At 41.4% G+C, this 26,739-nt stretch overlaps 1 pseudogene and 2 gene segments (V, D, J or C); 1 reads left to right on the plus strand and 2 right to left on the minus strand.

The window, feature by feature from the left end:
• Nucleotides 1-583: 583 nt before the first annotated feature.
• Nucleotides 584-1,233, minus strand: LOC132656321 (T-cell receptor alpha chain V region 2B4-like). The segment is given in 2 exon segments: nucleotides 584-933; nucleotides 1,129-1,233. Coding segments are annotated over 2 exon segments (399 nt in total).
• A 19,835-nt stretch (nucleotides 1,234-21,068) lies between these two features.
• On the plus strand, nucleotides 21,069-21,404 carry LOC132656322 (large ribosomal subunit protein P1-like; annotated as a pseudogene).
• Nucleotides 21,405-24,017: 2,613 nt separating this feature from the next.
• Nucleotides 24,018-24,544, minus strand: LOC132656323 (T cell receptor alpha variable 9-2-like). The segment is given in 2 exon segments: nucleotides 24,018-24,358; nucleotides 24,487-24,544. Coding segments are annotated over 2 exon segments (399 nt in total).
• Nucleotides 24,545-26,739: the final 2,195 nt, after the last annotated feature.

A 26,739-nucleotide genomic window follows, 5' to 3' on the forward strand; every position in this document is an offset into this window, starting at 1 on the left:
ACATGTGCTTGCAAAGGAAAAATTAAATTTCTCCAACAGAGTCTCACTGGGTACACAAACCACACTTGGTAATACGCTACACTCCTAGCCAACCCAAAACTAACTCAGTGGTAGTTTTGCAGATTTTTTTTTGTCTCAGATTGCTTTGTTTGGGCATTTAAAAAATATTTTTTGTTCTTTGCTTATATATTACAGTTTCCAAATTTGTGTTTTTATGGTTTTTGTTTTTATTTGTGTTTGTGTGTTTCTCCTTTCTTCTAAAATTTTTATTTTCCTGTTTGTCATCTAAAGACAGAGAGAGATAGCAAGTGTAGTATTTCTTGTGTGGGGAGGTGGGAAGGATCTGGAAGAAAATGGGGGAAGGAAAAACCATAATCAGAAGATTGTATATGAAATGTTTTCAATTAAATTTAAGTGAAAAATATTTCAGCCACACCAGTATGTGTATCACACATTCTCAGAATAATAAAGTATTTCCCCTATAAGTCAAACTCTCCTACTGTGGCTCTTAATTCCCATTGTATATGGGGGACAAGGAGAATAATCGGAATTTCTCCACCTTATGTTTGTTCTGCATTTTAGCTCAGACCTTGCTGTGGCCCAGTATGTTTGTGTGCAGGCTGCAGGTGCCCGGGGAGCACTGTGTGCTCACTGCACAGAGGTAGACAGCAGAGTCACTGGGCTGGGAGTCTCTGATGCGCAGAGAAACATGCAGACTGGCTCTATTGAGGTGAGCTGTGAATCTGCCTTCTTCCTTGTCACCATTGGAGAAGATGGACATCACCGCCTGGGGGCCTTTCCCGGAATGTTGTCTGTACCACCAGAAGGTCTGAGAAGCACTATCACTGAAAGTGCAGTTGAGAGAGGCCATGGCTCCCTCTGGGACACTGAGGAATTCTGGGTTCTGCTGCACCTTCTGCTGGCCGCTCACCCCTGTGCAGAAAGACAAAGGTCAGACAAACAGGACTGGAGGCATAGGGATGCTAACACTCCAGAATGCCTTTCCCTAGGCCTCCTGCCTACTTTTGTTACAGTATGAGAACACCAATATTTCTACTCTCCAGCCTCAAATAGGCAACATCTTCATATATTATATTTTTATGTTCCCATAAGCATAGTCAAACTCACCACTCAGTTGAAGCCAGAGGACCACTAGTGAAACCCTTAAAGGGGACATTATTGTTTCTGCAGAAGATTCTTACTTCAAGCATCACAGAAAAAGTGGCATTCAGGCAGTTTAAATTCTTATGCTCAAAGATGCATAAAAAGAAAAACCTCAGATGGTTCATCCAATTAGAAAGAAGGAGGGCTACATCAAAAGTCCTCTTCCTCCCTCTGAGCCCCACCCAAGTTCCACCAACACCCAAAGAACCACATGACAAATCACCTCTGGGTCTTTGAGAGGAGACTGCCATCCTGTGGATTCACCTTAGTGTCAAAGAAATATTGTAAGCACAGACTCTTCTTACCATCTGAAACCGAGTTGATGGTAGAGGGGAAGAGAGGAAATATTTTCTAGTTTAATCTCTCTGAACACATTAGAATACACTTCAAGGATGGTTATTGAACAAACAGAAAGTTAGTTGCACCAGTCTGTACTTCTAACTACTGTGGTATATTTAGATAAAGATCTAGAAAAAGATCATCCTGAGTGAGGTATCCCAGAGGCAGAAACACACACATGGTATATACTCACTTATAGTGGATATTAGATATATAATATAGGATAAACTACTAAAATCTATACACTTAAAGAAGCTAAGCAAGAAGGAGGACCCTGGGTAAGATGACCAATCCTCCCTCAGAGAGGCAAATGGGATAGACTTCGGGAAAGGGAGAAAACAGGGAACAGGACAGGAGCCTACCACAGAGGGACTCTAAAAGACTCTACCCAAAAAGGTATCAAAGTAGATGCTGAGACTCATAGCCCAACTTTGAGCAGAGTGCAGGGAATTTTATAAAAGAATGAGGAGATAGAAAGACCTGGAGAGGACAGGAGCTCCACAAGAAGAGCAACAGAACCAGGAAATCTGGGCCCAGGGGTCTTTTCTGAGACTTAATGTGTTGGTATAATGTTCTTTTAAAATGTATATACCTTACCCTTATTAATTCAAATGCTTATTTCCCCACCCCCAACTCTCTGGTTTCAATCTGGATATTGCATTGTGATACTCACTATAAGCATCCCGTCTCAACTCTTGTATAAACAGAACACAAATAAAGCAACTAGATACAATGTTGTGCGATGGGAGGAGCCAGAGGACAGGAAAGAGGGGAGGAGCTAGAGAGCAGGAAGGAGTGGGAGGAGGAGGAGTGAGAGAGGATCTTGAGGAGAGCAGAGCAGGAGGAGAGAGCTTCGAGGACTTGAAGCATGAACCAGACTCAAGATTTCACAAAAACCAAGTATAATGTGGGAAATCTAAATGTTAGGAAACTGAGGGCTTGGAGGTTTAGGAGGGAGTAAATATTGCCCAGCATTGTGTTCTAGGTTAACTAAAAACCCAGTCTCTGTGTGGTGATTTGGTTATACAGCTGCAGAGGATTAACAGCAGCATTACAAGAAGATAAAACAATAGAAATATTAATAGTCGCCTACAACACTTGTGCTCCAGCCAAGAACCATTCATGGAGATAACCTAAAACCCCTGCACAAATGTAGCTCAGAGCAGCTCAGTATCCAAGTGGGTACCCTATGAAGGGGAACAGGGACTGTCTCTGACATGAGCTCAGTGGCTGGCTCTTTGATCACCTCCCTCTGATGGGGGAGCAGCCTTACCAGGCCACAGAGGAAGACAATGCAGCCAGTCCTGATTAGATCTGATAGGCTAGGGTCAGAAGGAGGGGAGGAGAACCTCCCCTAGCAGTGGACTTGGAGAGAGGCATGGGAGGAGATGAGGAAGGGAGGGTAAGATTGGGAGGGATTCAGGGAGGGGACTACAGCTGGGATCCAGAGTGAATAAACTGTAGTTAATATAAAAATAAAAATTAAAAAGATAAAGATTGAACTTTGATAATACATGCATTTTTGTTCTTTAAGATGGTCCTCATAGTTGTTGTGGAAAGTAGACAAATAACTCTATTGATTTAAGCCAACAATATGTTGAACTTTGACCTTTTTCATACATCTTAAAATTTGCTTAGACCCTTGTAATTTGCTTACGATTTCCATTTTCCTTTCTAGTCATTTCTGTTCCATCTTATTTTGTAAAATAACAGTAATAAATGAACAGTCAACAGGCCTAGCTGTGATGATCTTTTCAGGGTAGGCACAGCTGATGTCCAAGTCATTTGGCCTGGAAGATAGTACTATTAACATCAGCTTTATAAGAGATGGTTTAATCTAAACATAATACAACCTGTGTAGATCCTGTCATAGTATGTGGTTTGAGAAGTTCCAAGGTTAACCTTATAGAAAACACAGGACAGGACAGACCACAGTATGCGGAACAATCTACTGTATCAGTGCTTTTGGTTTTGAATGTGCAGATAGAAATAGAGCTTTATACCATGAAATCAATAACACTCACAATGCCTATACCCTTCGACTGGTTTGTTGTTGTTGTTCTATTTTCTCCATGTTAGAGAGTTGGAAAACAAGTCTCATTCAGGAAAGAGAGCTTGAGATAACATTTTGAGATAAATATGCTTGTATCTGAAGTGGGAGGGCCAATTTCCATCTTCAGAGCCTACTTCTCAATGAGCTCAAACAGCACAGGACAATTTAATGTCCATGTATAAGGCATCTGTTTCTCTCCAAACTGAACCCAGCAGTTTCTTGTCAAGTATTGAGTTGAGCACTGGGAATAGGAATTGGCAAGTGCAGAAGGTTCTGGGTAGGTGAAAGTGAACACCTGTGACTTTGGAGGATCAAGCCAACAGAAATCTTGCGCGCTCTCTCTCTCTCTCTAACTGATGTCTATTCTTGGATCTTCCCTACCTAGGCTTGTAATGATCAAGTGGGAAGACTGTAATCAATTTGTGCCGCCAAAAGGGGCAGAAAATGTGAAAATCTTAAAATTCTCTGTTTTTCTTTAGGGTAGGCTAATGAAAAGGCTCAAGAACATAGGTGGGTCCGAACTCTTCTTCCCTCTCCTGCATGAAAAGCATCCCAGAGGATATTATGACCATACCCTTTGGCAAAAGAAAATCAGCCACAGATGCCAAGAAAGGCATCACAAGCCCCATTTACTGAGTTTACTGCACCCAGAAAAATGCTTATAGTGATTAGTAACTTATCCATGTTCACAGAGATGATGAGAGAGCCAGATGGAGAATGGAAGCTGGTAGGCTTCAGTCTATTAGCCACCCCCCTTCGCAAATGATTTGAATTAACTCATTATCAGACACAGTTTTGCTCTCTTTAACAATTCACTGATATTATGTGAATATGTTTTTGTTTTACCCCCAAGTGTGGGATATGGGGCTGCTTTCAGTTTGTTCATGCCTGTTAACTATGATTGCCTCTTATGGGCTCAGAGAGGGGGGTGTTCTTTGCCAGCTACAGAGAATTTAATTGTGAAAACTCTGAGAGGGTATAAATGCTAGAGCACTGAGAGAAAATGGAGTCCAAGGAGGAAAAAGGCTGCTGCTGCGTTTGCTGTTTGCTGGCTTGCCAGTTTGCTGAACTGCTGTATACCCTGGCTACGAAGATTGGAGTTGCCATAGGAATTAAGTGTGAAGAGGTCTACATTCCTTTCCCTGCTCATTCTCTCCTACTTAGGGTTGGGGATTGGAAGGAAGGTAGAGGCTTAAGGAACGCAAATAAAATAGTTTAAAAAATAGCACCTACACTGATGGGCAGGGTTGGCCTTCCCTCACAGGTTTGCTTCTGATGCCTAAAATGTTCCCAGCTGGTTCCCAGACGAGTGTTTAAGGGATACAAACTTCACAACTGTGACTTGCTTCTGGGTCTACACTCATCCAACTGAAACAGGTCACAGGACACTTAGATGTTCAGACTCACTCAACAAGGTTCCAGATGCTCTCTAGGCCTGCATTCATACCATTGCTATTTTCTCAGTATTTGCACATTTTTCAGCAAGAACTAGACATTAATATCTACTTTCTTAACTACATCTACAAAGCTGTCTCAGAAAGACTGAATCCTCAATAGGGAGAAACCTGAAGTTACCCCTGGTAAGACAGGGGGGTTCAAATTGAGAATAAAAGGTGCTCATTATCCCAGGATAGAGGGTCCACAGTGGGTCCAGTGGACATCTACAACAATATTCTTGGCTACTAGAATAATAATATCCTCCTGAGATCCCTTAGCCATTGTGATCAGAAGAGGCAGGCTAAGGATGTGCTATCTGACGTGGGAATAGTAGCACTGTGAAGGGTAGGCAGTGACACTAGAAACTGGACCACCTTCTTACCCTTAGAAAATGAAAACCATGCATGGAGAGGACCTAGACCCCCTGCTCAGACGTAGCCCATGGGCAGCTCAGACTCCATGTGTGATTCCCTAGTAAGGGGAAGAGGGGCAGTCTCTGGCATGAACTCTTTGCCTGCTCTTTGATCACCTCTCTCTGGCTAGGTGGCCTTACTAGGCCACAGAGAAAGAGGATCCAAGCAGTCCTGATGAGACCTGATAGGCTAGAGTCAGAGAGTAGGGAACGAGAACCTCCCCTATCAGTGAACCAGGGAAGGGACACAGGGGGGAGAGAACAGGGAGGTAGGAATGGGAGGAAATGTTTGAGGAGGCTACAGGTGGGATACAAAGTGAATAAACCGTAATAATATTTTTTTAAAAAGATTTATCCATCAAAAAGCCAGGCTACTCAAATCTCAACTAAAGCAATGTCTGCTCATAGATGCAGAGACTTTCTACATTCTTGCTTTCTGTATACTCTGATGGGAATCTCCAAGCAGAGTCCACATTTTACCTTCTACTTTTTATTTAAGCAAAACCCAATGTGCAGAAAAATTTCTTGTAAAACATGCCCACTGGATCTGATTGAATTTAAGGAAGATAGAACCATACCTGTAACTCTCAATGAGGTCAAGAACATGTAACGAGGTAGGTCATAGTACCTGGAGAGAATCTAGTAGTATTACTAAGTAAGTGGACTTGGCCTTTTTGAGCCTTAATGACATGTTGCTCTATCATGTCGGTACAAATCAGTACATCTCAGAACCTCATTAGAGAAGGTTCTCACAGTAGATAGCAATTAACATAGAGATCCACAAGTGGTCAATGTGCAGAAAATAAAAGACTTTGGGGTGCTCAGTCCCAAAAAGAACATCTATATCCTACAGTGTTCCATAAAGGCTCAGGGTTCTACACTGAGAAGGGAATGGAAGGATTGCCAGAGATGGTGTTTTCAGGAAACAGTGTTTTCTGAACAAAGTAAGGCTCATTTGAACTTACAGCAGTCGTGGTAGCATGCATAAAACCTGTGCCAGCTCAATACAGACAAAGATGAGAAGGGGCACTGATTACCATCCCTAGCTGAGAGAAACTAGCATGTCATAGCTGCTGGGAGAGGAGTTATTTTTCTTGACACACACTAAATATTCTAAATTCTATTGTTCCTCTCCTTCTATGAAAAAGCCCCAGTCTCTGAAAGTTATGAATGCATACATCTCCCCTTGAGCTTTTCTTCATGTCTCTAATTGTAACCTAACTGGCAAAGTATCAGAGGCTCATCTAAACCAAAAGCTTAAATGGGTATTCAGAGAACTACGCACAGGAAATTTGTGTTCTTCCTTTGTCCTACAACATACTTCACATCTTTGCACATACTGGTAGCTGAGAGCCAGCATTCTATCAGACCTTTCTACCCAAAAGACATGAAATCAGCATTCACTAAATATTATCTCATCAGACTCTTCCCTTGCCCACTGACAACTGCATAAGGAATAGAATGCATGGGAAAATGCAAACAGATAAATCATGATCTTCAAAGGTACAGTGCACTTGACACAGCATAACAGCTGTTTCTTAGTACATTTGAAAACCAGAGGAGGCATGGCAGGAGCACACGATGGCAGCAACACCTCCTTGGCAAATATTTGGCAGTGAAGAAGAAAGCTTAAAGCAGTATGCTGGCCCAAAGCATGGCTTTGTAGGGCATACTTTCCCAGGTGGGTCTAGAGTCCGCTGAATTGACAACTTTATACTAACCATCAAAGTGCTATTCCATTTCAGCCCAGAAGAACAAAGCAGCTTTTGTAGGGATTATCCTTAAGTAATGGGCACCCTTTTATCTCTTGAAATACCCTGTTTTATCCTTTAGAAAAAAGTTTAAAAATATAGAAACATTTATTGACACTTTCTGATTTGTCAGTGTTCATTCCTCTTCTAAAATTTTATTTTATCTGTTTTTTCATATATTCATAATATATTTAGATCATATCCACACCATGCTTCCTCCATCAAATTTTCTCAGATCTCACTTTTTGATGCTCTTCTGCACTTCTATTCTCTCCTTTTCGTTTTGTTCTTTCTAATACTCTGGAATCAATTATAGCTGCCCTTATATACATGAGTATAGGACCATTGACTGGAGGACAGACAACCTGCCAGGACACACATTCCTGGAGAAAACTGACTCTGTCTCTCCCTGCATTTATCAATGGTCTATATCTCCCAGCTACTATTGGGGTCATATCAGCAGCTCTTTCACCCATCCTACAATGCTTATTGCCTTGATCATGTGTGGGCAAATTTCATGATTTAATTTTTTACTTTAGAAACTATTGAGTGTGTATAGATATTTTGCCTGCATGTGTGTCTGTGGTTCACATCTGTTCAGTGCCCATGGAGGCCAGAGGAGAGCCTCAAATTCTTTAGAGGTGGACTTACAGACACCTTTTTAGCTGACTTTGCAAACAGAACTCCAAGTCATCTGCAAGAGAAGAAACTGTTCTTACCTGCCAAGCCACCACTCTAACCCCAATTTCGTTACTCTTTAGAGCAGAAAAAAATTGCATTATGTACTGTACCACACCATTATCCATTCATCAGTTGGTAATCGCCAAGACTGTTTCCATTTCCGAGTCATTATGATTGAAATGTCAGTGAACTGGAAGAGCAATTATCTCTAACAGGGTGGATATAGAGACTTTTGGGCAAATATCCCTGAGTTGTGTGTCTGTGTAATGTGTTGGATTCATTTTTTAGCTTTCTGGGGATCCTAGATTCTAATTTCTAGTGGCTTCATGTGCCAGTAGGGTTGTTTTGTTTTGTTAAGTCGAAACAAGTTAGAGTTATTTGGAAAGAGGAACCTTAATTTATAAAGTGTGCCCATCAGATTGACATGTCTACTTTCACAACATTGACATGATGATTGCATTACCGTGACTGTAGTATAGCTTAGTGTTAGATATGGTGATCCCTCTTGTCATTATTCTTTTGGTTCAGAACCATTTTGGGTATTGAAGTATGAGTTTCATCTTAAGGAGAAGGACTTAAATCAAGTAAGAAAGTGTCTCAATATGTTTGTGCTAACACTGACCCAGTGGACATCTCTTGCCAGGCCAGTCACTATTGTAGCTCCCAGGGTTGGGGTTGCAGTTAAGTAATATTGATGATTTCTTTTCCACTCCAGTAGGATTAATATCCCCTTCCAGCACTGTGAAAGCTAGCCAGTAGGGATGAAGTTTCCAGGTCAGTGCCATGTTGATTTCTCCATGTTCCATGACTCAAGTTTGGTGTGTTCAGCAGTAGAGATTGATTGCTAAGTTCTGGAGTGAAAACAAAAGCATTGGCAATTGTCTGTACTCTGTTGAGAGTCTTTGGGACCTCAGTGGACAAGAAGTCCAGGATAACTCATTCTTTTTTTAAATTTATTATTATTATTATCATTTATTACAATTTATTCATTTTAGGTTATATCCATACATGGTCCTTGGTTGAATGTCAGTCTCAGAAAAGACCCTGTGCCCAGATATATTTGGTCCTTGTGGAGCTCCTATCCTTTCCCATCAGACTAACTCCCCTTCTTTCTTATGATTCCCTGTACTCTGCCAAAGGTTTGGTCATGAGTCTTTGCTTTGAAAACACTGCTAGAACCTCCACTCAGATGTAGCCTGTGGTAGCTCAGTAACCAATTGGTTTCCCAAAGTGAGGGGAACAAGGACTATTTCTAACAGGAACTCAATGACTGGCTCTTGGGTCTCCCCACCCCCGAAGGGAGGAGCAGTCCTGTTAGGCCACAGAGGAGGGCTTTGGAACCAGTCCTGAAGATACCTGATAAAACAGGATCAGATGAATGGGGAGGAGGTCCCCCCATCAGTGGACTTGGAAAGGGGCACGGTGGAGATGAGGGAAGGAGGGAGGGACTGGGAGGGAATGTGGGATCGGGACACGGCTGGGATACAGAGTTAATAAAATGTAACTGATAAAAAAATAAAGTAATAAACAATTTATTCATTTTGTATCAGGGCTGTGTACCCCTCTTATCTCCTCCCAATCCTACCCTCCCTCCCTCTTCTCACCCTATGCCCTTCCCACAGTCCAGAGGTAGGGGAGGTCTTCCTCCCCTTCTGTTTGACCCTTGCCTATCAGGTCTCATCAGGACTGGTTGAATTGTCTTCCTCTGTGGCCTGGCAAGGCTGTGGGGAGGTGATCAGAGAGCCTGCACTGAGTTCATGCTAGAGAAAACCTCTACTCCCCTTATTAGTGACCCCACTTGGAGACTGAGCCTATGGGCTACTTCTGAGCCAGGATTTTAAGTCCTCTCCATGCATTGTCCTTTGTTGTGGTAACTAGAAAAGGTCATCTTGAGTGAGGGAACCCAGGAGCAGAAAGATACGAATGGTGTATACTGACTCATAAGTGGCTATTACCCATATAATATAGGATAAACATACTAAAATCTATATTCCTAAAGAAGCTAAACAACAAGGAAGACCCTAGGAAAGATGCTCAATCCTCATTCAAAAGGTTAATTGCGATAGACATTGGAAGCAGGAGAAGACAGAGAACAGGACAGGAACCTACCATAGACAACCTCTGAAAGACTCTACTGATTGAGGTGTCAAAGCAGAGGCTGAGACTCTTAGACAAACTTAAAAAGACCTGGAGGGGAAGGAGCTTCAAAAGGAAACCAAGCCCTGGGGACCCTGCAGAGACTGATACCCCAACCAAGGATAAACCATTTTTACCAAGGGTCTTTTAGTTTGTTAGCCTGCACTGCCTAGCAGGGGCATTTCCCCCACTTATATGGTAACTCCATCTTAACTCTTTTTTGGTGTGTGGGTATGCAGATTTTTGGGAAGCTTCTACAGTAGTATATTTCTATGTAACTTCTGGTGAAAAACATTAAAAATTAAACATTTTAAGTGTTACCTATGAATAAATACGCTGAATTTTTATGCAGTTTTTAAGCTTTTCACCTCTAGCTTCAATTCACTTTAAAAAATAGGTTCTTAATTGAAATAAAATTATACGACTTCACTCTCCTTTTCATCTCTCAAGCTTCTCAAATTTGAACTTTCTCAAACCTCTCCTGTGTCCTCCAACTCTCAAATTGACAGCATTTTCTTTTATTATTATTGTTACAAACATGTCGTGTGTGTGCTTTCTATGTGTGCATGTATAAACAAGCATATAGAAATAAAACATGCCAAGTCCATTTTGTTGTTTTTATGTGAGGAATGACCATCCTGCACTTGAAAACCAATAAAGGTTTTGTTCCTGGGAGTGGCTAATTCTCCTCTCCCAGCAATCATTAGTTGCTTGTTTTTCGTTTGAGGTGGGACCATGAGAAAATCTTCCCTGTCTTGAATAACACATCTTTGAGACTGGCATCAGTCAGGTGTTGTTTATGCAGCCATTTCTAGGCAAAACTGTTCCAGAGAAGACTTTCTGGTACTCTGCCTCTTGCAATCTTTCAGCCCCTCTTTGTTCATGTTCCCTAAACTATAGGGAACTGTGATGTAGGTGCATCTATTGGGACTGGACATGCCACAATCCTTTGATCATTGCTTTGTGTTCAGTTGTGGGTTTTGTTTGTTTGTTTGCAATGGTCTCCCTTTTCTGTAAAGAGAGGTTTCTTTGATGAAAAGAAGTAACTACACTTAGCTGTGCATATAAAGATAAGATTTAGATTGTAGTAAGAACTTATGCTCATCTGATAAAGCAGTGGTAGTAAACTATTTTCTAAGGTCTATGTTACCATCAGTCCCAGGAAGCTGGCTAGGTTTCCAGGACTAGGCATGATTTCCCTCAAGAGTGGACCTTAACTTCAAATTAGATAGCAACTGGTTGCCAGTCTCCTGTGAATGCCATTTATTTCATCTTTATGGTTATGTTGCCATACTGGTAATTGTCATGGTTCACAGGTCTTGCACTGGTTAATTAAGTAGGTTTGTCTCTTGCAAGCTTGCATTAGTATTTTCTGAAATCATAAGAGCTAGACCACAGGAAAGGGCTCTTCAGGTCAGATCCAGGAAGAATCTTTCAAGTCCAGAGTACAAAGTATGGGGTGTCTTTAACAATAGCTCATCCTCAACCCTGAGAGTCAACCAAGGCCTACATCAATAATCTATATTGTTTTGGAAGTCACATGAACAAACTCCCCTGGTTAGCCATTCAAACAGAGGCTTCTCATGCCTGATACTGTGGTTTTTGTTAGTCTATGGCTTTTGTGGGGAACACTGTCAACCCAAGTGGCTTAATGTCCTTTAAGATAAGGGTATATTTAGATATAAAGGAATATACATATTAATCCTTTATTGATAAGTATCATTGTATTAATATACATATTATATATTATCTTGTTAAGATATCTATATTATTAAAATAATAATACATATTATATCTTATTAAAATAATAATATATATTATATCTATATTATTAAAATAATAATATAGATATCTTAAGAAGATAACATATTAAGATATACGTATCTAAAATATATGTATATATTATAAATATATAATGCATGTGCATATATTATATATAATTATTTTAGGGAAATTATAATTCCTTGAGCCGTTATCAAACTGTTTTGGTGTTGACATTTCTTATTATTTATTGAGTTCAATTTTCACATCCTGACTATTCCACATTATTTCATTCAGCCACTTATTTGTGTTTTCTTGAATCAATCAAGATTTCATTTATGTCCACCATGAATTTTTTTAGTGTGTTTTTCAGGAATTTGTAGGTTCTTCTGTCATCTTCACAGTTAGTTTTTTATTCAGTGTCTCCAGTTTCACCTAAATTGCTCTGACTGGGGATGACGAGAACAAGTTGATGATTTGGGGAGGCAGCATACTGTGCTGGCTTTTATTACTATTGTGTTTTTCCTATGAGGCCTTCCATCTAGAGATAGGGTGATGGTTGTGTCTTTGATATGAGGTTTTAGCTCACTGAATGCTGTATCTTGAGTTGAAGCTACAAGGTGATGAATCGGAGGGTTCAGAAAGGGTGGAATCACATCAGAGCTGGCTCACTCTTACTGAGGAAGACCGTGGGGACTGATACCTTGAAGACAGAGTTTCTGGGCGGAAAGTGATGGACTTGTGTGGGGTCTGGCTCTCCTATCCCAATCCAATGGACTGGGACCCTGGCAGTAAAGGTCTTGAGATGTGAGCACAAAGCACTGGAAACATTGAACTGAAAGGGGTAAGGCTCTCAAGAGTGGTCTGCCTTGCATGTTCATGAAAGTTAGAAGATATATTCACTTATGGACATTGATTACCACTTCTGTTTAAACACGTGAATAAACCTATGATTTACTTCAATAGTATGAACTCCTGTGAAATTAATTAGTCCTGCACATTCAGATGACTAGTGAGTGTAGAAAGAGCCTAATATTCACAGCAGAGACAGAGAGACAGAGAAAAAGAGAGAAGGAAAAGAAGATAGTTTTAATCAGCCCACCTGCCATAAGAGTAATCTTTAACCATATACTTTCAAAATCAAATCCCTTGAGTGAGATTTTCCTGTCATTTGTAAGAGACACAATTTCATATCAACTTTCCTGGTCCTCCAACATCTTTAGTCCTTACACTCCATCTTCCATGTTGTTTCCTGAGCCTTCAGTGAAGGAGTTATGTTGGAAATATATTGATGATGAATGGCCACCTCACTTGTTTTCTGAACCTAAAAAAGACCTGAAGAAGTGCAACACCAATAGACTAGCTAACATGGAAAGAGGAATTCTCACGAAGCCCCAACCATAAACAAACAACTCCAGGAAAGTAAGAAGTGCTGGGAGTAAGAAAAAATCCTCCATGGTATGGAGCCCCTAGTTGGTTACCATCAGCAAATAATCAGTCCTGAATTTATATACCTATACAAGTAACACTTAACAGAACGAGCAGATCTGTATTCATGTAGTTAGGCAAGTGTGTGTGGGTGTGTGGGTGTAATAATAACCTACAAAAAGAAACTATGATTTTGAGAGAGCAAGGGTACATTCACGGGAGGATTTGGAGGAAGGAAAAGGAGGAAGGAAGCAAGGGTACATTCAGGGAGGATTTGGAGGAAGGAAAAGGAAGAAGGAAGCAAGGGTATATTCATGGGAGGATTTGGAGGAAGGAAAAGGAAGAAGGAAGTGATTTAATTATATTCACTTCTTTTTTTTAACTTTTATTAATTACACTTTATTCATTTTGTATCCCTCCATAAGCCCCTCCCTCCTCCCCTCCCGGCCCCACCCCCCCCTTTCTGCATGCATGCCCTTCCCCAAGTCCACCGATAGGGGAGTTCCTCCTCTCCTTCTTTCTGATCTTAGTCTATCAGTTCTCATCAGAAGTGGCTACTATGTCAGGGTTCTAGGTTATCTCCATGAATAGTCCTTGGTTGGAGTATGAGTCTCTGGGAAGTTCCCTGTGTTCAAATTTTCTTGTTCTGTTGCTCTCCTTGTGGAGTTCCTGTCCTCTCCAGCTCTTACTAGTTCCCACTTCTTACATAAAATTCCATTCACTCTGCCTGTCAGTTGGCCATCAGGCTCAGTATCTGCTTTCACAGTCTGCATGGCAGAGGCTTTCAGAGCCCTTCTGTGGCAGGTTCCTAGGTTGTTTCCTGTTTTCTTCTTCTGGCTTTCAGAAGCCCTCTGTAGCAGGTTCCTAGGTTGTTTCCTGTTTTCTTCTTCTTCAGATGTCCATCCTCTTTGCCTTTCAGGATGGGTATTGAACATTTTAGTTAGGGTCCTCTCTTTTGCTTAGTATGTTTAGATGTACAGATTTTAATGGGTTTATTCTATGTTGTATGTTTATATGAGTGAGTATATACCGTGTGTGTGTTTTTGCTTCTGGGACAACTCACTCAGGATGATCCTTTCCAGGTCCCACGATTTACCAGAAAATTTCATGATTTCCTTATTTTTCATTGCTGAGTAATACTCCATTATATAGATGGACCACAGTTTCTGCATCCATTCTTCATTTGAGGGGCATCTGGGTTGTTTCCAGCTTCTGGCTATTACAAATAAAGCTGCTACAAACATGGTTGAGCAAATGTCCTTTTTGTGTACTTAAGCCTCTTTTGGGTATATGCCTAGGAATGGTATGGCTGGATCTTGAGGAAGAACTATTCCTAGTTGTCTGAGAAAGCGCCAGATTGATTTCCAGAGTGGTTGTGCAAGTTTACACTCCCACCAACAGTGCAGAAGGGTTCCCCTTTCTCCACAACCTCTCCAGCATGTGTTGTCACTTGAGTTTTTGATCTTGGCCATTCTGATGGGTTTAAGGTGAAATCTCAGGGTTGTTTTGATTTGCATTTCCCTAATGGCTAATGAGGTTGAACATTTCTTTAAGAGCTTCTCTACCATTCGATATTCCTCTCCCGAGAATTCTCTGTTTAGCTCTTTTCCCCCTTTTTTAAGTGGATTACTTGGTTTGCTGCTTTTCAGCTTCTTTAGTTCTTTATATATACTAGATATAAGTCCTTTGTCAGATAAAGGGTTGGTGATGATTCTTTCCCAATCTATAGGCAGTGGCTTTGTTTTGATGACTGTGTCCTTTGCTTTACAGAAGCTTTTCAATTTCATGAGGTACCATTTATTGATTGTTGCTCTTAGAGCCTGTGCTGTTGGTGTTCTGTTCAGGAAGTTTTCTCCTGTACCAATGAGTTCTAGGGTATTCTCCACTTTTTTTTCTAGCTGGTTTAATGTCTCTGGTTTTATGTTGAGGTCTTTGATCCACTTGGACTTCAGTTTTGTGCAGGGTGATAAGTATGGGTCTATTTTCATTTTTCTACGTGTAGACATCCAGTTGGACCAGCACCATTTGTTGAAGATGCTATCTTTTTTCCATTGTATTGTTTTGGCATCATCGTCAAAAATCAGGTGTCCATAAGTGTGTGGGTTTATTTCTGGGTCTTCTGTTTGGTTCCATTGACCCACCATTCTGTTTCTATGCCAGTACCATGCAGTTTTTAAAACTGTTGCTCTATAGTACAGCTTAAGATCAGGGATGGAGATACCACCAGAAGATCTTTTATTGTAGAGGATTGTTTTAGCAATTCTTGGTTCCTTGTTATTCCATACGAAGTTGAGAATTTTCCTTTCCAGGTCTGTAAAGAATTGTGTTGGCAATTTGATGGGAATTGCATTAAATCTGTAGATTGCTTTTGGTAAGATGGCCATTTTTATTATATTTATCCTGCCAAGCCATGAGCATGGGAGATCTTTCCATCTTCTCATATCTTCTTCTAATTCTTTCTTCAGAGACTTGAATTTTTTTTCATACAAGTCTTTGACTTGTTTGGTTAGGGTTACACCAAGGTACTTTATGTCATTTGTGCCTATTGCGAAGGGTGTTGTTTCTCCAATTTCTTTCTCAGCCCTTTGTCTTTTGTATACAGGAGTGCTACTGATTTTTTTTTTATTTAATTTTGTATCCAGGCACTTTGCTGAAGGTGTTTCTCAGCTGTAGGAGTTCCCTGGTAGAGTTTCTGGGGTCACTCATATATACTATCATATCATCTGCAAATATTGATAATTTGACTTCTTCCTTTATCCAATTGTATCCCCTCGATCTCCTTCAATTGTCTCATTGCTCTAGCAAGGACTTCGAGAACTATGTTGAAGAGATATGGGGAGAGTGGGCAGCCTTGTCTTGTCCCCGATTTCAGTGGGATTGCTATAAGTTTCTCTCTGTTCAGTTTGATGTTGGCTAGAGGCTTGCTGTATATCACCTATACTATGTTTAGTTATGTGCCTTGTATCCCTGATCTCTCCAAGACTTTAAACATGAATGGATATTGGATTTTGTCAAAGGCTTTTTCAGCATCTAGGGAGATTATCATGTGGTTTTTTTCTTTCAGTTTGTTAATATGGTGGATTACATTGATGGATTTCTGTATACTGAACCACCCCTGCATACCTGGGATGGAGCCTACTTGGTCATAGTGGATAATATCTTTGATGTGTTCTTGTATTCAGTTTGCGAGTATTTTGTTAAGTATTTTTGCATCAATGTTCATAGGGGAGATTGGCCTGAAATTCTCTTTCTTTGTTGAGTCTTTGTGAGGTTTAGGTACCAAGGTGACTGTGGCTTCATAGAATGAGTTTGGTAATGTTCCTTCTGTTTCTATTTTGTGGAATAGTTTGAAGAGAATTGGAGTTAGCTCTTCTTTGAAGGTCTGGTAGAATTCTGCACTGAAGCCATCTGGTCCTGGGCTTTTTTTGGATGGGAGACTTTTGATGACCGCTTCTATTTCTTTGGGGGATATAGGACTATTTAATTGATTTACCTGGTCCTGATTCAGCTTTGGTAAGTCAGATCGATCAATAAAATTGTCCATTTCACTTAGATTTTCAAATTTTGTGGCATATAGACTTTTGAAGTAAGTCCTAATGATTGTTTGGATTTCCTCAGTGTCTGTAGTTATGCCCCCCTTTTCATTTCTGATTTTGTTGATTTGGATGGTGTCTTGCTGCCTTTTAGTTAGCTTGGCTAAGGGTTTGTCAATCTTGTTGATTTTCTCAAAGAACCAGCTCTTGGTTTCATTGATTCTTTGAATTGTTTTATTTGTTTCTAATTGATTGATTTTAGCCCTGAGTTTGATTATTTCCAGCCATCTACACTTTTTTACTGTGTCTGCTTTTTGGTTTTCTAGGGTTTTTTAAGTGGCCCATTAAGTTGCTTGAATGAGATGTCTCAAATTTCTTCTTGAAGGCACTTAGTGCTATGAACTTTCCTCTTAGCACTGCCTTCATTGTGTCCCACATGTTTGGGTATGTTGTGTCTTCATTTTCATTGAGTTCTAGAAAGACTTTAATTTCTTTCTTTATTTCTTCCCTGACTCAGCTGTCATTTAGTAGCAAGCTGTTCAGTTTCCAGGTATGTGTTGACTTTTTGCTATTTCTGTTGTTATTGAAGTTCAGCTTTATTCCATGGTGATCAGACAAGATACAAGGGCTTATTTCAATCTTCTTGTATCTGTTGAGGCTTGCTTTGTGACCCACTATATGGTCTATTTTGGAGAAGGTTCCATGAGGTGCTGAGAAGAAGGTAAATTCTTTTGTGTTTGGGTATAAGGTTCTGTAAATGTCTGTGAAGTTCATTTGATTCATGACCTCTGCCAGAGATAATGTTTCTTTGTTTAATTTCTGTTTTGTTGACCTGTCCTTTGTTGAGAGTGGGGTGTTGAAGTCTCCCACTATCAATGTGTGGGGATCTATATGTGGTTTAAATTTTATCAATGTTTCTTTTACAAATGTGGGTGCTCTTGTATTTGGGGCATAGATGTTCAGGATTGTGATGTCTTCCTGGTGGAATTTTCCCTTGATGAGTATGAAGTGTCCTTCCCCATCTCTTTTGATTAATTTTGGTTGAAAGTCTATTTTATCAGATATTAGAATGGCTACTCCTGCTTGTTTCTTGGGTCCATTTGCTTGGAAAGTCGTCTTCCAACCTTTTACCCTTAGGTAATGTCTATCTTTGTGCCTTAGGTGTGTTTCTTGTATGCAACAGTTTACTGGGTTTTGTTTACGTATGCATTCTTTTATCTGTGTCTTTTCACTGGAGAGTTGAGTCCATTGATGTTGAGAGAGATTAATGACCAGTGGCTGTTAGATCCTTTGATTTTGGTGTTGGCTGTGGTCATCAGGTTGTGTGCTTGGTTGTTTTTTGTTTTACTGTAGTAAGGTTAATTATTTCCTGTGTTTTCTTGAAAGTAGCTAATTTTCTTGGGTTGTATTTTCCCTTTCAGTGTCTTCTGTAATGCTGGATTTGTATGTAGGTATTTTTGAAATTTGTTTTTGTCACTGAATAACTTGTTTTCCCCATCTATGAGGACTGAGAGTTTTGCAGGTTATAGTAGCCTGGGCTGACATCTGTGTTCTCTTAGTGTCTGCATGATATCCAACCAGGCCCTTCTGGCTTTCATACTCTCTGTTGAAAAGTCAGGTGTGATTCTAATGGGTTTGCCATTATATGTTACTTGGCCTTTTTCCCTTGCAGCTTTTAGTATTTTTTCTTTGTTCTGTATACTTACTGTTTTGATTATTATGTGGTGGGAGGATTTTCTTTTCTGGTCAAATTTGTTGGGTGTTCTCTAGGCCTCGTGTATTCTTATTGGCTTCTCCTTTAACTTGGGGAAATTTTTTTCAATGATTTTGTTGAAAATATTTTCTGGGCCTTGGAGAAGGGAGTCTTCTTTTTCTTCTATACCTATTATTCTTAGGTTTTGTCTTTTCATACTGTCTTGGATTTCTTAGACGGTCTGTGTCAGGAATTTTTTGGATTTAACATTTTCTTTGACAGATACATCTATTTCTTCCATTGTATCTTCCACACCTGAGATTCTTTCTTCCATCTCTTGTAGTCTGTTGGTTATGCTTACCTCTGTAGTTCCTGTTTTCTTCCCTAAATTCTTCCTCTCCATTATTTCCTCCATTTGTGTTTTCTTTAATTTTTCCAGTTCTATCTTCAGGTCTTGAGTGTTTTGTTTACTTCCTTCACCTGTCTGATTGTATTTTCCTCTTTTTCTTTTAGTTCCTTCAACTCTGTTTCTTTTTCTTCTTTCAGTGATCTAATTATTTCTTCTCTGAAGGCCTCAAACTGTTTGGCTGCATCTTCCCATATTTCTTCACAGATGGCCATAATCTGCTTGTCTTTAATTTACTCCATTTCTTTACAGATAGCCATGATCTGTTTGTTTTTATCTTCCTCTAATTCTTTACGTACATTATTTGTTTCCTCTATTATCCTCTTCATCAGCATAGATGTTAGGTCATCTTCTTGATTTTCTATTATACTGTGTTGTCCAGGGCTGTTCACCCCTGGATGGCTGGGTTCTGGAGATGCCATATTGCTCTGTCTTTTGTTGGTTGAGCTTTTATGCTGACCTCTACCCATTGGGCTGTTTTAGGTGTTGGCTGTTAGTTTCTGTGCTTTCTGGAGTCCTGAGGTAGGGAGAAACCCCTTGGCCGAAAGATGATTTCTCCTTAAGTAGTCCTCCTCTGCTTTTTGGTTATGGTCACTGTATGGCCAGTGTTTCTCAGGAATTGCCACTGCTCACCTCAGGTGTATAGCCCTGAGTAGTAGCTGTGGTCTTTGTTAGGCAGGGAGGGCTCTCCTCTTACCCATAGAAGTTCTCAAGACAGCTTCCCCACTGCTGAGTTTCTCGTTATAAATTTAGTGAGCTACTGCTGTTGTTACAGTTTTCCAGGTACAGTCCTCTTGAAGAACCTGCTGATTCCCTAGCTGTGGGGTTTTCTCCCAACAGGGAAACTCAGTCTGTTATCCTGGGGCACACAGTTCTGTCCGGGAAAGTGAGAGGAGCACCCAGCAAGTCTCTGGGCCAGAGGCTCAGTGCTCTGCTCTGGGCCTGGAGAATGTGCACCTAGGTTGAGTTGGCGCCTGGGGGCACTGCTCTGGTCTGGAGGCTGGGTGCCTCAGTCTGGACAGGAAGTTGTGTGTCCCTGTCTGGGATGTCGACTGCAGGCACTGCTCTGGTCCAGATGCTGTGGGTGCAGCCCTCTTGAAGGAACAGAAATTCCCACAGTTTTGTCAGCCTAGCTAGGGGTAACTGGTTGATCCTTGGCACAGTATCTGAGGGCTGCTGTAATGGCTCTCTGGCTTTTGTAGGTCTGAGGATGCAGCTGTGTGCCCCAGTGCCCTAGAGGTACTCAATAATGGTGGATGAGCACAGCGCTCATGCCTGCATTAGAAAGCTAGAGCCTAGAGTCTGCGTGAATCCAAAAAGTCTTTTGGTGCTGGATGTCCTGAGCGTTAGACCTGATGATCCCCCCCCGCTGGGGGTTTCTTCCTGCCAGGGACACCCAGTCTTTGCTTTGGGGACCTCCGTTCTGTCTGGGGTGGCGGCGAGTAGAACCCACAGGCACAGACACCCGCCTGTGGCTCAGCCTCTCTGGCCCTTGGGATCCTGGGCGTCTCCCTAAACTGGGTAATTTTTCCGAGACCTTTTCGGGGTGGTGGTATCAGCTGAGTGCTCTGAGATCAGACCAGCCGTTTCCCTCTCTGTGGGTTTGCACCCAACGGTGAACCTGAGTCTCTGGTGCCCTGTGGCCCAAAGTTCTATCTGAGGTGGTGAATCAGGCCCGCAGGCAGGCCGGGCTCTGTGCAGGCCCCTGGGTCCCCAGCTCTGGCTCTGGACTGGCTCCTGGAGCGCCCGTGGAACCCAAGTCTTTTCCAGGGGATGTCTGGGTGACCTAAGGTCGGTCCCAATCATTTCCTGCTTTGTAGGGTTATCTCTCGACTGGAAAATCCAGTCTGTGATGTTGTGGGCCCACAGTTCAGTCTGGGACAGTGACCAGATCATGCTGTTGTGTAGCTCTGGGCTGTTGACCAAGAACCTGGCAGAACCAGGGTCTCTTCCATGGTTAGCCAGGTGAGTTAAAGCTGATTGAATCCCCCACCGTGGGGTATCCTCTCACCTGAGAAACACAATCACTTGTGTTTTATGGCTGTGAGTTCTGCTTGCTGGTCACTGTGCCTGTCCCACTCTGCTGCTGTTCAGAATGAGAGTCCTCCTGGCGCCAACATCTTGCCCCGCCCCTTATATTCACTTCTTAAAAAGAAAATGAACAGCTTTCCTCAGCTGCAGCTGAGATGCTCCATCTTTGAGAGAAAGTCAAGGCTACGTTGGGGTGAGGCCCTCACTTCATCTGGCAACTAGCACATGTCAATATTCCACAACATGGCATCCATCTCCAAGCTCACCTGCATCTACTCTGTCTACATCTTGAATGACAAAGAATTGATAGTCATGGAGGGTCAGATCAGTGCCCTCACTGAGGCAGGCGGTGTCAATGCTGAACCTCTCTGGCTTGGCTAGGCATGGCCAATGTCAACCCTGGAAGCCTCATCTGCAACCTGCAGACTAATGGGCCTGCTCCACCAGCTGGAGCTGCTCCAGCAGGTGTCCTGCCCCTCCACTGCTGCTGTCCCTGCTGAGGAAAAGAAAGTAGAAGCAAAGAAGGAAGAATCTGGAGAGTCTGATGATGACATGGGCTTTGGTCATTTTAAAAATTAATTAATTTATTTATTTATTACAATTTATTCACTTTGTGTATCCCACTGTAGCTCCCTCCCTCATCTTCTCCCAGTCCCACCCACCCTCTCTTCTCGCTCTATACCCTTTCCTTATTCCCCTAATCGGGGAGGACCTCCTCCCTTTCTCTCTGACACTAGCCTATTGGATTTCACAGCAAGGCTGGCTGCATCATCTTCCTCTGTGGCCTGGCAAGGCTGCACTGCCCAGGGGGAGGTAATCAAAGAGCTGGCCACTGAATTCATGTCAGAGAAAGCTCCTGTTCCCCTTACTAGGACACCCACTTGGAAAGCCTATGGGTTACCTCTGAGCAGGGGGTCTAGGTCCTCTCAATGCATGGTACTTGGTTAGAGTATCTGTCTCTGCAGGTCCCCTTGGACCCAGGTATTTTGGCTTTCCTGGTCTCCTTGTAAACTTCCTGTCCCCTCCATGTCTATCTCTTTCTTGTTTCATAAGGTTTCCTGCACTCTATCCAAAGTTTGGCTATGTGTGTCCATATCTCGTTTGATATCCTGATGAATTGAGTCTTTCAGAGGCCCCCTGTGGAAGGACCCTGTCCTGTTCCTTGTCTTCTTCTACTTCTGATGTCTATTCTGTTTGCCCTTCTGAGTGAGGTTTCAACCTCTTCCCTATGGTCCCGCTTATTGTTTAGCTTCTTTAGGACTGTAGATGTTAGTATGTTTATCCCTATTATTTGACTAATAACCACGTATAAGTGACTATATATCAGATATGTATTTCTGCTTCTGGGTTACCTCATTCAGGATGATCTTTTCTAGTTCCCACCATTTGCCTGCAAATTTTATGATTTCCTTATTTTTAACTGAGTAGTATTCCATTGTGTAAATGTACCACAATTTCTTATCCATTCTTCAGCTGAGGGACATCTAGGTTGTTTCCAGATTCTGGCTATTATGAATAAAGCTGCCTCGAACATGGTTGAGCAAATGTCCTTGTTGTGTGGTTTAGCATTTTTCAGATATATGCCCAGGAGTGGTATACCTGGATCTAGAGTTAGTACTATTCCTAATTTTTTGAGAAAGCGCCAGACTGATTTCAATTTGCTTGTACAAGGTTACATTCTTCACATCCTCTCCAGAATGTATTGTCACTTGAGTTTTTTATTAGCCATTCTGATTGGTCTGAATTGAAATCTCAGGGTTGTTTTGATTGGTATTTCACTGATGACTAAGTATGTTGAGCATTTCTTTAAATGTTTCTCTGCCATTTGATATTCCTCTGTTGAAAATTCTGTTTAGCTCTGTACCCATTTTTTAAATGGCTTACTTGATTTGTTGCTTTTTAACTTCTTGAATTCTTTTTATATTCTGGATATTAGACCTCTGTCAGACGTAGGGTTGGTGAAGATCTTTTCCCAGTCTGGAGGTTATCATTTTGTTTTGATGACAATGTCCTTTGCCTTATAGAAGCATTTAAGTTTCATGAGGTCCCATTTGTTGATTGCTGTTCTTAGAGCCTGTGCTGTTGGTATTTTGTTCAGGAAGTTGTCCCTGTGCCAATGAGGTCAAGACACTTCCACACTTTTTCTTCTAACAGATTTAGTGCATCTGTTTTTATGTTACAGTCTTTGATCCACTTGGACTTTAGTTTTATTCAGGGTGATAAATATGGGTCTATTTGCATTTTTCTACATGTAGACCAGCACCATTTGTTGAAGATGCTGTCTTTTTTCCATTGTATGGTTTTGGTTTCTTTGTCAAAATTAAGTTTCTGTGGGTGTGTGGGTTTATTTCTGGGTCTGCAATTCTATTCCATTGATCCACTAGTCTGTTTCTATGCCAGTACCATACCATTTTAATTACTCTTGCTCTCTAGTACAGCTTGAGATCAAGGGTGGAGATAACCTCCAGAAGATCTTTTATTGTACAGGATTGTTTTAGCAATTCTGGGGATTTTGTTTTTCCATATGAAATTGAGAATTGTTCTTTCAAGGTCTGTAAAATATGTTTGCCCTCCCCCAAGCACTGAAACTCTTCTGAGGCAAGCCAGAGAGCCAGCTTCCCCCTTTGCTGCCCAGAGTTCATCTTCCATTCCACCTATGTTCTCCTGTTCCAACTTTGCATCTCCTCTTGTGTTTGAGCCTCAGCCTGATCTTATTAACAACAGAAGAGTCCTTTCTTTATGCCCTGAAAGTCCCTTTCTTCTGTGTGCTTGTGTACTGGCCTAGCTCTGTCCTCTTTTCTTCTTTCCTTTCCTTCTCAATAGGAATCCCAAGACTGAGGACATTGGGTTCTCCTGTCACTTCTCCCTCCATAGTTTCAGAAGACATTATGTAGAAGCCTCTTTTCCTGGCACAAATAAAATACAGATAGTTCTACCAGAGAGCTGTGAAAGAACATGTGGACAGGCTTCCTTATTCACACAGCTTTGCTGTGAGGCTCCTTCTGCTCTGCATGAGGCACACGCTCTTGCATCAGATTTTGGGTTAGTCCCATTCTAGTCTTGAGTATGGAAGAGCCTACTTCTTGCTCTTCTGCTATGGCTATTCATATGATGTTTGTGCCACTCAGAGAAACATAGAGGCACACAGCACAGTGAGGAACCAAAGCAATTGGAGAGGCAGGAACTCAGCATTCAGCTGCTGAGTTTGTGCTCAGGTCCTGCTGCAGTGTCTGCCACTGTGTCACCCAGAGCACAGTAGTACACAGCCGAGTCTGACTCTTGCACCGAGGCTTTCTGCAAGTGGAAGGAGGTGGTTCCTCTATCATATGTGGCTTCAAACCCTCTGCTGCTTCCCTTGTCGTTGGCCTTTGAGGCTCTAAAGAGGAGCTGTGGACCTTCTCCAGGATACTGCACATACCAGAACAGGGCTAGGTAACCTGAGGCTGAATAGTTGCAGTGTATAGTAAGAAATTCGTCTTCTGAGAGGACCACTTGACCTTCTGTCTGAGTCACTGAGTCTCCGTGGGTCCTTGCTTGGAAAAAAAGGAAAAAGAAAAACAAAAAGAAAAACAAAAACAAAACAGATATATGGATATATTCAGGGCTCCAGATATTTTTTTCTGACATAAAAAAGGAAAAGGTTTAAGGTCACTTTACTTACTGAGCATGAGAAGTACCACAGTCACGAAGCCCGGGGAAGAATTCAACTTTAGTGCCATCTCGTCAATGTTCTCAATTTTTGAAAACATTGAGAAACAGTCTAAACTTAAGTTCACACAGGAAATGCTATAGCGTTAGGATGCTGCGCCCTCTGGTGGCCAGAGAGTAACCTAAGTTAAATGTAGCAAACTTTGCTTGAAGACACTGGAAACAATGAACAATTAGTTTGGGTTGAGGGATCTCTGGTACTTCAAAGGTCCTATTTTCTCTGTTCTAAGAGAACGACAAGTTAAAGATAATTTTTATTAATTTTTTTTCAGAAAATAAATCACACTCCATAAAAAATAGTCAATATTTCTAAATTTCACGAAAAGTGAAGAAGCACATAAGTCATTGAACTCTATGGAGTGACCTGAAATTTTGAAAAAGGTTCTGCTTCATGATTTCCTTGTTTTTAATAGCCGAGTAGTATTCCACTGTATAAATATGCCACAATTTCCGTATCCATTCATCCGTTGAGAGGCATCCAGATTCTGTGCATTATAAATACAGCTGCTACGTGCATAGTTGAGCAAAGGTCCTTGTTGAATGGTGGGGCATCTTTTGGGCATATGCCCAGGAGTGACATAGCTAGATCTTGAAGTACTTTGAACAGAGCATGGGGGGGATGGATAGAAACACATGGAGAGGGCAGGAGCCCCACAAGGAAACCAAAAAGGATAAAAAAAAAAACTGAGCCCAGGGGAGACCTGCAGAGACTGATACACCAAGAACCATGCATGGCGAGGATCTTGACCCCCTGTTCAGATTGGCAGGTCAGCCTGCATGTGGGTTCCAGAGTAAGGAGAGCAGGGGTTGCCTCTGCCATGAACTCAGTTGCCTGCTCTTTGATCACTTGGCCCTGGTGATGCGGCCTTGCGAGGCAACACAGGAAGAGGATCTAGGCACTCCTGATGAGACTTGATAAGCTATGGGCAGAAGGCAGAGGAAGAGAACGATCCCTTTCAGTGGACTAGGGGAAGGGAATAGGAGGTAAGAGGAAGAGAGGGTAGGGCTGAGGAGTTAAGGGATGGGGCTTCAATCAGGATATATAATGAGTAAACTGTAAAAGTAAAAGTAAAAAAAAATTAAATAGTTCTGCTTCTCCTTTAGAACATTTTCTGCTCGCATAAACTGACTCTCTCTTTGAGCTAAGTGTACATAACAGACTTCACTTTTTGTCTTCACCCACACTAAGCTTCTCCCAGTGTTCAAGTTAAGCTCCATGTATTAAAATATAAATCTCTTTCCTTGCTACTACTAAGAACATTTTGGGATTCAATGCAATAACGATACACATTCTTCCAGTTTCTCATTACCATTTTTTATAATTGTTTGCATATGATTGTTTAGACATCATTTGTGGCCATTGTTTTAATTGTTCATATGGGTCATTTTATATCCTAAAACAGAACTAAATAACAAAATCTTTGTTACACATCACTTACATTTTCAACTTCTTCCTACATCACAGTGAGGTACACCAGGTAATGCCCATGCTCATTACAACCTCTCTGTTTTAATAGAGAAACGGATTTAAGAAGTAAGCCATGTTTCTCTCTCATGGCATTATCAGTTGTGTGTGGGGGGGGAATGGACCATTCATAATAGACTTGCTTTTCTAGGGCAGGAGTACACAGAACCCCAGGGGAATAGGAAAAATAATGCAGCTTGAGCTACCATCCCAGTCTTTCTAGTTCCGAATTTAGTTTGTTTGCTTATTGGTGTTTTGAGATTATTATGTAATCGCAATAGTTCTCCCTTTCCATTCTTCCCTCCAAACTCTCCCATGTGCCTACTCTTTCCACTCTCCTTCAAATGTATAGCCTCTTTTTTCATTTTTTAAACTAATTACTGTTTCATGCATATAAGGAACTATTCCTAAATACAATATATGTTTAGTCCATCTAATGTTACACGTATGTATGTTTTCAGAGGTGACCATTTGGCACTGGACAACCAATCAGTGTGGTCTTCCTTGGGTAAGACCATCTCTCTTGTTCTCAGCTTTCCTCAGTTACCTCTGCTTCTTTGTTTAGGGTTCAGTCCTCATGTGCTATTCTGTGTTGACTTTGGCATGTTCGTTAGTGTCACTCTTTTTCAGCTTGCATTTCAATGGCCATATTGATGAGATGTTGCATGTTTAACTTCTGATGTTAGTAGGGGACACAATTTTCAGCAAACTCCTGATTGTCATTTTTACAGTCATTTTATT

This window comes from Meriones unguiculatus, chromosome 9 (assembly GCF_030254825.1).
Source record: "Meriones unguiculatus strain TT.TT164.6M chromosome 9, Bangor_MerUng_6.1, whole genome shotgun sequence".
In the NCBI taxonomy this organism is placed as follows: domain Eukaryota; kingdom Metazoa; phylum Chordata; class Mammalia; order Rodentia; family Muridae; genus Meriones; species Meriones unguiculatus.